Here is a 12,115-nt window from a genome sequence, read left to right on the forward strand (position 1 = left end):
TATGAAATTTGTGAATGGGCCCACAGTTATTAACTGAGAGCTTTCATTGCCGATTGACCATTTTTGCATGTGTATATCGTGTGGCAGGTACGAAGATACTCTATGCCCTGGGAATCGGGAAAATTTCCTTTACGAAAAGATCCTCGACCAGCGGGATTCGAACCCACGACCCTCAGCATGGTCATGCTGAATAGCTGTGCGTTTACCGCTACGGCTATCTGGGCCCCTACCGAGCCCTATGGTATCTACATCACTTCCAATACACCTGTATTGTGGAAGAGTAAAGATGTGGGAAGGCTATCAACGTGTCGTAAGCAAATCGCACTCGCTCTGCCCGCGTGTGTAGTAACATGAGATTAATGGATATGGGTTATAAAGGGGTCTGCGTCATCTGTGGGGATTTAAATTCTTAACTTGTAATCAACTCAGTTATTGGGTCACCCATAATTTGTCCATCTTTACCACGCGTAATGAGTTAATTAAGGAAAGAAATGTCAGTTCCAACGGCAGTCGCTGTAGAAAGATTCTTTTTCAGCACCAAATCAGCCTTTCACCTAAGTATGCTGTTTCGTTCAAGAAAAGTAAAGATATTTCTTGACTGAATGGGTCAAGAAATATACTACAGAGAGTCCCCTTTAAAATAACATCTCTTTTGAACTGCGTACTGCGATCAGAAGAATGTGATTTTCTTGAGCATTTCTGGGAAGAAATTTTCCACGCATCGAGATAGGCGATTCCTTTTCTTGTCAGTAGCAAATCAGCCTTTATGGGAAGTATGCACTTCAACAGAAAAGTAATCGCCTATCTTGATGCGTGGGAAATTTCTTGCACGAAATGTTCGAGAAAAGCATTTTTCTTTCATCGCAGTACGCAGTTGAAAAGAAATGCTAGTTCGACTTTTTTTTTTCTCTTATATAAGCAGGTGAAATCAACTCACCTGTAAAAAATCTAAACTGCTACGGCAAATGAAATGTAACATGTTGTTAACAAAATATTAATAAAATCTTAAATTTGTTTTACCAAATTAGGATGATAGTGTTGGCTAATAACTCAGAATACCTAGATATAAGAAATCAGGGTGTCTACTACCTGGAAAAACCTGGAAAACCTGGAATTATCAGGGAATTTTCTTCAACCTGAAAAAAACCTGGAATTCTCAGGGAATTTCGACTACATTCAGGGAAATTATTGCGAAACAGTAATAAAAAATAAATTATGTCCTTTTCGTAATACAATATTTTTTCAATGAAATTTTTTTCGGCTGCGCCGCTTTTAAAATGGTATTTTAGATATTCAGTCTTTTCATTTTAGTGATTTTTATTTATTCCTAGTAAAACTTGTCTAAACTAGGAAGTAGGACCTAAGATTCCCAAGTTGGTAAAGGCAAGTACATTTTCCAGTTCCAGTTGGGTATCCCAACTAACATTTAATGCAAATGTAAACATTCTCTAAGCCCTCTTTATACGGATGCTGAGTAAAGGCGCTGTACATACGAACGAAAGCTTCTATGCGATCCTTTTACCAACAAATCTGGCGAATCTACTCAGCTATGTTTGAGCTGTGTTGGCAACTCTTATTCATACTGATCATTGCTCTATTTCGACAGTTATACGACAAGTAGCTGTGTAACATCTTCGGAAGGCGCTTTCTCAACCATTCCGCAACTTTTGAATAATTTTTATACAGCTTCGCTGTATTATCGATTAAATATTATTTTCAAGCTGTTTCACAGCTTCCGGAATTCATATCATAAGTATCTGAATTTAATATTCCCAACGTTACCTGCCACCGCTTGGAATCGAACTCACGATCTCTGCATCCACAAGTCTCGTCGCTGTCCTTGTTGCCACCACAGTCTATATCGAAAGGCAAAGAAAACACACCGTTTTGTTCTACATCGAAAACGGTTCACACAATATTTTATAATGATCGTAAAAGATGTCATAGCCACGCTTACACCACTTCATCAGGCTGTAAAAGGGTGCGAAACGTCAAACGCAATGTTTACATCCAACAAGCTGAGTAGATGCGCCACAAATTGTTGTTTTACATCTTACTGCTGGCTGTATGCTCGCTGTAAAACTGACGACAAAGCGCTTCTTAATTATACATTGAACAGCATAACAAATCATATTGTATAGAAGCAGCCGGATTAATGATGGCGAGTTTTATTTCGCATCATTAGGTTGCCATCTTTTACGGTGTTGAGTTACAGCTTAGTGAAAGTAGCAAAAGCGATAACTGACGAAATTTATTCAGCTAAGATTTGTAGCTGCAAAACGTTTGCGTTACAGCTGTATTAACGCTAATCGTTCTATTTTTGACAGCTTTCATTTTTTGCTGCGTTCGCTGCTTCAATTCAACTGTTATACAGCACAAAGCAAATAATCTTGGCTTATAGCGCTAAAACTGTTAGTTGGTATCTTTTATGAGCATATGAAATAACAAATTTTGTAGGAAAAGTGTAAAAATTATAACAGGTATAAATAGTACGTTTTCAGGTAAGCTTAGTCTTAGTCACTATTTCAATGCAAGTCTCTAAAAAATCTCTGCATTTTGTTAGAAGGTCTCCAAAGACATTTTGATCAAAATGGTATCTAAAGCACCTCTGTGGTAGAACTATTGATAAACAAACAATTTACTTATGAAAACAAAAAAAAATACTGATTTAACTTATTTTACTGAACAAACATTGTTTGTTCAAGTATTTTTTAACCTTTTTTATAAAGAAATATTCGATCAAAGTCGTGGGAAAAAGAGGGATAATCTGCTTGCAGTGAACCCTGGCGCAGCATTCTAGAGGCTCCAGAGAAACCTTCTGAGACGATTATTCGACTATTTCTGCAGAGATTGCTCCTGGAATACTTTCAGGAACTCCATCAGGCATGCCTCCAGTAATTTTTCAATGAATGCTTAGAGGAATTATCAAAGGCAACCTCAATATCCAAGAAAACACCCAAGCGAATTCTGGGCGAATGCTTTCTCGATATCGTGTACAACTTTGTGTAAAAGAGTCACAGTGGACTTTCCAGATTGGTAAGCATGTTGATTCACATGAAGAGGCATGTTTGCCAAATAAACATCACGGATGTGATGATCGATAATGCGTTCCAGACATTTCAGAAGAAAAGAGGTCAGATTGATTGGTCTAAAACACTTCGCTTCTTCATACGGCGCACGTCCTCCTTTAGGGATAAACTTTACAGTAATATCACGCCAGGATCTGGGAATATACCCGGTAGTAAAACTGCTTACAAGTAGCTTTTTCATAACATGAGCTTGAGCTTGATTGGCCGCTCGTGGTTGCTACTCCAGTATCGCCAGATCAGCTGCACTTAACTTACACAAGGAATCAACCAGATGACTGCTTGGCATTAACAGACACCCTCAGTGTATAAATGCTGGTGATCTTCTATTGTTAGGCAACAATGGTGCCTGCTACGTCAGAATGCAGACCAATGAGGGGAACGGGAAGGAGTTGATGATGCATTGAACTGGCTCCCACGGTAGACCGTATATACCACTGTATCTACGCCAGTTCATGCAGAAAGGTTGGAGGGGTGGGGTAACTTTTATGGCAGAGTGGCTTACTGGTTTGGTTAGCAGACTGCCTATGTATCAAGCGTAAGGAAAGGTATGCTATAATGTTGAAAGAATGGAAACGTAAGGAAATGCTTTGTTTCTGTCCGTCTCGGGTTCTAGCAAATGCTGTGAACTGTGCTAGATCAACTGTGATATATTAAGAGTGGTAGATAGAAGCAAGTGCAAGATACAACTACAAAGTACGAGGAAAGGGACGGGCCTGGGATTAAACCCATGACCTTCTGCTTATGAAGCAGAAGCGGTAGCCATTAGACCACTAACCCCGTCAAGTAGCTTTTTCAAAACATGTTTCATAAACTCAAATCCTTCTGGAGCAGAACAGGATAAATTCCATCTGCTCCTGGAGATTCTAAAGGATGCAAGGCTATTGAGTGGAATCGATTCAGTAGTTACGATACTGTGAGCCGAAGCTAGAGACCCATAACTACATGGATACACATTTGGTTCATCCTTAGATGCTATGTCCACACATCCGGGGAAATGTGTATTGTATAAACATTCTAAACCTTCTTCATCAGAAGAAGTAAAGGATTTCGTTCAGCCGACTGACTTCACTCAAACTGGAAACATTTGTACAAAGGTTTGTCCAGCCGGATCGTTCAGCAGATCGGAGAGCCTTCTTGTAAGCCTTGCGAGTCGACTTGAGCGACTCTGATCCAGCTGAACGGCGTCTGTTCCAACTCATTTTACATTCTTTCCTAAGTCTAGTAAGATTCACACTTCATAGACCGCAGGGGACATGCTTCTTCAGAAGCTCCCATAATGTAGGATGTATCAACGGCATCATCCAAATCACTTGGATTTCCAATGGACGGAGAGTATCCATGAAAATTGGTCGCAACCAATTCAATGTAGAGTTCCCAGTTTGTTGACCGGGGATTCCTAAAACGCAAGGTTTGTGCAGTTAATGATCCTCATCTGACACACACCAATTCATCAATTCGTGATTGATTCTATTCGAGCAGAGCATTATGTCTAACATTTCTTCTCTAGCAGATACCATGAAGGTTGGGCGATTGCCTATAATAAGTAATCAAAGATCTGTTTACTTAAATATTCGATTAGAATGAAGCTACCTACTTAATTTTATATCTGAGCTGCTCAAGAAGGCCTTTTGTTAGGCAGACAGAAAGGGCACAATACTGTGGAGGCTGCTGACGTGCCCAGGTAGATAAAAATGAATATATGTTAAGCAAAGCTTTGGAAAAGTTCTCGAAAAAATTGGTCGTTTGATCAATATTGTTTCCGAGAAATTGTCCGCGGTTTGAAAAGGTCTGGCTTAAATTATATACTTGTCATACTTGTTCTAGAAGAGCTCTAGATTGGCTAGCTCGTGTTCAACAGCTATGAGCAAGAAATCCTTCTCCACTTATATCATCCAAGTTATCATTCAAATATTTTCTAGTACCACCAAGATTGGTATAAGTTGTAGCCGCTACTTACACCAGGCTGTCGGCTTAGAGCAGGTACTTCAATATGTCAGCGATAATCTGCGGAGCAAATGACTTAAGGCCGCTCGGGAAGTAATTGTAATCACTCTATCCATTTGAAGAAGCAAATCTCAAGCACCACTCCATATATCGATGTGAGAATGTATCACTATAATTCTATATACGTTGTGCACAACCCATCTAATTTTCAGCTTCATCGGATTTACTTAAGCTCGAGATTTGCTTCTGAAAAGTTTTGATGATAATTGTTATAGTGAGACAACAGATAGGGTCAATAGCATGGACAATTTATGTTTTTGTTCGGGATCTACTGAAACCAGTTTTCTATAATATTTTGTACCATACCATACCATTTTCTCCATAAAGTACATGTCGTACTACTCCAATACTATTGAGAAATAATGAAGCACAGTCGACTCTCCATAACTTGATATTCAAGGGACCATCGACTTATAAAATTATCGAGTTATAGAAAATACCGAGACAAAAAATCCAAAAATGAAAGTATGAAATTGAAATTTGTTGATAGCATTTTGCAAAATTATATTTGTAATTTGGTCGAAAAATCACTTATTTTTACTATAAATCGAAATTTTTATTTCCGTGTGTTTCACTCTTACTTAACTGCTTAAAGACTTTATTCACTTTCAAATCAGAAATGGACATTGTTTCCCTATATAAAAAGGATTTTTAGGTCTATATCGAGTTATAGAGGAAAATTTTCCTCACAAGTGATATCGACTAGTGGAGACATCGAGTTATAGAAATATCGACTTATGGAGAGCATGATGTATGGGAATTTGAAGGGACCGAAAAATCCATCGAGTTATAGAATATCGAGTTGTGGAGAGTCGACTGTAGTCCTTTTTATATATATAAATTATTATTCATAATTATTTTACAAGGAATTTTTTAGAAAACATACCGTTTTTTAAAACGTGAAGAACAGTTTGACATCATTAAATTCTAAAAAGCGCGCTCCTTATCCAGGTTCGGCCACTATGCTGGTTGAATGATACCGATCTGATAGCGTATCTCTCACCTCAAGGTAAAACTGAATCGATGCCACATTTTAAAACTTCAAGACTACAAATCTAAACAACTAGGCAGGCTTTATCGCTGGTATTTTGATCGATTCGTCACTCGCAGGTGGTTTTCTATTCTGTTCTAAAAACTGTTATTTCAACAAAATAAAAAAACAATCATTCATGACGGACATTTTTATTCGTTAAATTGCTTATGAAACGTAATATATAAAAGCATCTTTTCTACATCCACAATCAGGACTGTGGAAAAACCCACCTATCGTGGAAAGAGATTTGCTTCAAGGTACTTTCTTCTTTCAATTCAATGTTCCACTTACTTACGTCTAGAAGCATATGAGTAGTCTTCAGCAAATTTACCATTTTCTTCCGGTGAAGTTAGCTTACTTTAGTATTAACGTACTGTATCTGTTTCAAAGACATCAATTTCCAACTAAAATATTTTATATGTATAAGTGTATTTTGCTAGTTCAGTAGTTGTTGTTGCTGTTCCGTCGTATAACTCCAAAAAAGAAAAGCACCAATCCAATACCGTATTCCCATTTGTACTCGTTTCAGTTGTTACTCGTCGATTTTGATATCAAACATTTATTAAACTTTAAGACCATACCACCGACAGCAAAAACTCACCCTTGCTCGCATTTGCCAACAACACTACAACCCACCCAACATTGAATGCTCGCACACACCATTCATCAGCAACACATTTTCATCAACACTGTTCACACTTCACGAACTTAATATCGACTAACTATTAAGCAAAATCCAAAGTACAACCTCACATGCAAATGGCTTGGCTCGGTATTGGCGCTTTGGCTTCCGGTTTAGGTAGGATCCAATTTTCACCCAAACCCCAACTCAGTGGAACGACGAATCGCAATAACCTTTCTAATGTATCCAAATTTACATCTTAAAATCTTCTGAAACCTTCGGCGACGACAACGAATTGACCTCAATCAGTGCTGCAGCGGTTGCTGGGCGGCGACACCCCACCCAACAAGGTGCTCGAGGTGAAGAACGAGAACTACATCAACCTGCAGGTGCTTCACCGGGACGATGCGATGCGGCTGTACGCCCCGAGCAACGGCGGCAACGACAAGAAGCCCATGTACGAGATCGTCCTGGAGAGGCCCCACTCGGAAACGGTGAACACGTCCTACAGGTGAGAATATTGATCAAAGTTCTTCTTCTGTTAGAGATAAGCAGAGTGTTGACTTCTTGGAAAAAAAAAACTGAAAAATCTTTAGTGTCACTAAAGATCTAGATTTGGAAGTCAGGAATTCTAAAAATCAATTGGTCGGTGTTCATACAGAAGGTCAGGGAATTTATTTCGTTTAAATGAGTCGACACCCTAATAAGCTTCGATCGTATTTCATAATTATTGAACTCCAAACTGACTCTAACATGCTATAGCCTCTACCGAAGCGCAACGCAAGCCGAAGCCGAAGAAAAATTCGAAGCCTTCCACCAAAGACTACCGGAGTTGGTCAAAATGATCCGTGAGGTAAACTGATACTATGCGCCAAATCTAGTCCAGTTTCATCATTTCAACTATTTCCGCAGTTGTACAATATCAACGGTCTCCAGAAGTTGTGCGACACCTTGATCGAGCATCCTTCCTGGTCGTTGGCCCACATCATCGCCCACTTCAATCTCACCGAATACATTTCGAATCCGAAAATTATAGAATCAATAGATGACCCCGACCATGCCGACCTTCTGACCCCTTTACAGGTTAGTTTAAACAGTTTTTCTTCAGAAATGTAAGTTGATCATTTTACCTGTATTTCAGATCGCGACCAAAGCCGGCAACATAGAAATGGTCAAGGCGCTAATACCGATCAGCAAGATCGAACACTTGGACAACAATAGTAATTCTGTGTTTCACTACGCCGCCAGTACCACCAAAGAGATGATCAACGTAAGTTTACGATTTTTTAAAATGATCAGATATGAGCTTACTTGATCGTATTTATAGCTGCTAACGGCCAAAAGCACAGCCAATTTGAACCACTGCAATGCCGACGGTTATACGCCGTTGCATTTAGCGTGTTTGGCGGACAAGCCGGATTGTGTAAAGGCTCTTCTGCTGGCAGGAGCCGATACCAATAAGATGGCCCGATGTGCGAGTAACGCCTACAATAAGACGATGATTTCAAGTGAGTACTGAATCTGACAGTAGGATTGCTTAAGTCTTGCATTTTAACTAACAAAATTCGATTAGCTGAAGGACATTTGTATGTAGTTACTGGCCTTGCCTGAAATCTTATCATTCTTTCTTACAGAGTTAGGGCGTTGCATGTTGGTAGCACCATCGAGAGAATGTTCCTATCTATTATCGATAAATCCTAGAATACCGAGCACTAACTTGATTTTTTCCTTGTTTTAATTATGAATCGTGGTTTACGGCCAACCAGCCGAGTGGAAGTTTAACAACTACCGAAAAGCTAAACATTACATATAATTTGCAATTGGATTAGATGGACAAATTGATGTGAAGATTTGCGAAAAAGTTACACGTCTTCTCAGTGAGAATCGAACTCACGACTCCCCGATCTCTAGTTGGGGCGCGTTAACCACTACGCCATGAGAGGACTCATGAACGCAGAAGTTAACCTGAATTCGATTTCAGCTCAATAATCACGTGATCCTCTTTCGCAAAGTGCACCTCTTTCGGAAGAATTAGATGCCCATCCAAACACAACGCTTTCTATATATATCCAATGCCTAGCCCGAGAGCGCATTGTTTTTTTTTAGATATAGGAATAGCACACTACACTAGCCAGCAACTGCGCTGGCTGAGGTTTCTATTGTGTGGGCTTCCAATGGGTCGCGACGTTCTCAAACGACCGGTTACGGAACATGAGTCCGTTGCTCGATAAATACTTGTTTTAATTATGAATCGTGGTTTACGGCCAACCAGCCGAGTGGAAGTTTAACAACTACCGAAAAGCTAAACATTACATATAATTTGCAATTGGATTAGATGGACAAATTGATGTGAAGATTTGCGAAAAAGTTACACGTCTTCTCAGTGAGAATCGAACTCACGACTCCCCGATCTCTAGTTGGGGCGCGTTAACCACTACGCCATGAGAGGACTCATGAACGCAGAAGTTAACCTGAATTCGATTTCAGCTCAATAATCACGTGATCCTCTTTCGCAAAGTGCACCTCTTTCGGAAGAATTAGATGCCCATCCAAACACAACGCTTTCTATATATATCCAATGCCTAGCCCGAGAGCGCATTGTTTTTTTTTAGATATAGGAATAGCACACTACACTAGCCAGCAACTGCGCTGGCTGAGGTTTCTATTGTGTGGGCTTCCAATGGGTCGCGACGTTCTCAAACGACCGGTTACGGAACATGAGTCCGTTGCTCGATAAATACTTGTTTTAATTATGAATCGTGGTTTACGGCCAACCAGCCGAGTGGAAGTTTAACAACTACCGAAAAGCTAAACATTACATATAATTTGCAATTGGATTAGATGGACAAATTGATGTGAAGATTTGCGAAAAAGTTACACGTCTTCTCAGTGAGAATCGAACTCACGACTCCCCGATCTCTAGTTGGGGCGCGTTAACCACTACGCCATGAGAGGACTCATGAACGCAGAAGTTAACCTGAATTCGATTTCAGCTCAATAATCACGTGATCCTCTTTCGCAAAGTGCACCTCTTTCGGAAGAATTAGATGCCCATCCAAACACAACGCTTTCTATATATATCCAATGCCTAGCCCGAGAGCGCATTGTTTTTTTTTAGATATAGGAATAGCACACTACACTAGCCAGCAACTGCGCTGGCTGAGGTTTCTATTGTGTGGGCTTCCAATGGGTCGCGACGTTCTCAAACGACCGGTTACGGAACATGAGTCCGTTGCTCGATAAATACTTGTTTTAATTATGAATCGTGGTTTACGGCCAACCAGCCGAGTGGAAGTTTAACAACTACCGAAAAGCTAAACATTACATATAATTTGCAATTGGATTAGATGGACAAATTGATGTGAAGATTTGCGAAAAAGTTACACGTCTTCTCAGTGAGAATCGAACTCACGACTCCCCGATCTCTAGTTGGGGCGCGTTAACCACTACGCCATGAGAGGACTCATGAACGCAGAAGTTAACCTGAATTCGATTTCAGCTCAATAATCACGTGATCCTCTTTCGCAAAGTGCACCTCTTTCGGAAGAATTAGATGCCCATCCAAACACAACGCTTTCTATATATATCCAATGCCTAGCCCGAGAGCGCATTGTTTTTTTTTAGATATAGGAATAGCACACTACACTAGCCAGCAACTGCGCTGGCTGAGGTTTCTATTGTGTGGGCTTCCAATGGGTCGCGACGTTCTCAAACGACCGGTTACGGAACATGAGTCCGTTGCTCGATAAATACTTGTTTTAATTATGAATCGTGGTTTACGGCCAACCAGCCGAGTGGAAGTTTAACAACTACCGAAAAGCTAAACATTACATATAATTTGCAATTGGATTAGATGGACAAATTGATGTGAAGATTTGCGAAAAAGTTACACGTCTTCTCAGTGAGAATCGAACTCACGACTCCCCGATCTCTAGTTGGGGCGCGTTAACCACTACGCCATGAGAGGACTCATGAACGCAGAAGTTAACCTGAATTCGATTTCAGCTCAATAATCACGTGATCCTCTTTCGCAAAGTGCACCTCTTTCGGAAGAATTAGATGCCCATCCAAACACAACGCTTTCTATATATATCCAATGCCTAGCCCGAGAGCGCATTGTTTTTTTTTAGATATAGGAATAGCACACTACACTAGCCAGCAACTGCGCTGGCTGAGGTTTCTATTGTGTGGGCTTCCAATGGGTCGCGACGTTCTCAAACGACCGGTTACGGAACATGAGTCCGTTGCTCGATAAATACTTGTTTTAATTATGAATCGTGGTTTACGGCCAACCAGCCGAGTGGAAGTTTAACAACTACCGAAAAGCTAAACATTACATATAATTTGCAATTGGATTAGATGGACAAATTGATGTGAAGATTTGCGAAAAAGTTACACGTCTTCTCAGTGAGAATCGAACTCACGACTCCCCGATCTCTAGTTGGGGCGCGTTAACCACTACGCCATGAGAGGACTCATGAACGCAGAAGTTAACCTGAATTCGATTTCAGCTCAATAATCACGTGATCCTCTTTCGCAAAGTGCACCTCTTTCGGAAGAATTAGATGCCCATCCAAACACAACGCTTTCTATATATATCCAATGCCTAGCCCGAGAGCGCATTGTTTTTTTTTAGATATAGGAATAGCACACTACACTAGCCAGCAACTGCGCTGGCTGAGGTTTCTATTGTGTGGGCTTCCAATGGGTCGCGACGTTCTCAAACGACCGGTTACGGAACATGAGTCCGTTGCTCGATAAATACTTGTTTTAATTATGAATCGTGGTTTACGGCCAACCAGCCGAGTGGAAGTTTAACAACTACCGAAAAGCTAAACATTACATATAATTTGCAATTGGATTAGATGGACAAATTGATGTGAAGATTTGCGAAAAAGTTACACGTCTTCTCAGTGAGAATCGAACTCACGACTCCCCGATCTCTAGTTGGGGCGCGTTAACCACTACGCCATGAGAGGACTCATGAACGCAGAAGTTAACCTGAATTCGATTTCAGCTCAATAATCACGTGATCCTCTTTCGCAAAGTGCACCTCTTTCGGAAGAATTAGATGCCCATCCAAACACAACGCTTTCTATATATATCCAATGCCTAGCCCGAGAGCGCATTGTTTTTTTTTAGATATAGGAATAGCACACTACACTAGCCAGCAACTGCGCTGGCTGAGGTTTCTATTGTGTGGGCTTCCAATGGGTCGCGACGTTCTCAAACGACCGGTTACGGAACATGAGTCCGTTGCTCGATAAATACTTGTTTTAATTATGAATCGTGGTTTACGGCCAACCAGCCGAGTGGAAGTTTAACAACTACCGAAAAGCTAAACATTACATATAATTTGCAATTGGA

General features: G+C 40.4%; 1 protein-coding gene across 4 annotated transcripts in view; it reads left to right on the forward strand.

Moving 5' to 3' along the window:
- Positions 1–12,115, forward strand: part of LOC5576852 (85/88 kDa calcium-independent phospholipase A2) — a 108,717-nt gene that overhangs the window by 55,916 nt on the left and 40,686 nt on the right. For 2 of the 4 annotated variants that reach the window (XM_021841837.1, XM_021841838.1), the window contains exons 2-6: positions 7,058–7,259; positions 7,511–7,601; positions 7,661–7,831; positions 7,890–8,018; positions 8,076–8,256. In XM_021841837.1, the coding sequence (XP_021697529.1) occupies positions 7,058–7,259; positions 7,511–7,601; positions 7,661–7,831; positions 7,890–8,018; positions 8,076–8,256 (774 nt within the window). Of the gene's footprint in view, positions 1–6,338; positions 6,384–6,655; positions 6,926–7,057; positions 7,260–7,510; positions 7,602–7,660; positions 7,832–7,889; positions 8,019–8,075; positions 8,257–12,115 lie in introns of all 4 variants that reach the window. The other 2 variants (XM_021841836.1, XM_001656230.2) reach the window with 2 other exon arrangements.

This window comes from Aedes aegypti, chromosome 2 (genome assembly GCF_002204515.2).
Source record: "Aedes aegypti strain LVP_AGWG chromosome 2, AaegL5.0 Primary Assembly, whole genome shotgun sequence".
NCBI classification, from domain to species: domain Eukaryota; kingdom Metazoa; phylum Arthropoda; class Insecta; order Diptera; family Culicidae; genus Aedes; species Aedes aegypti.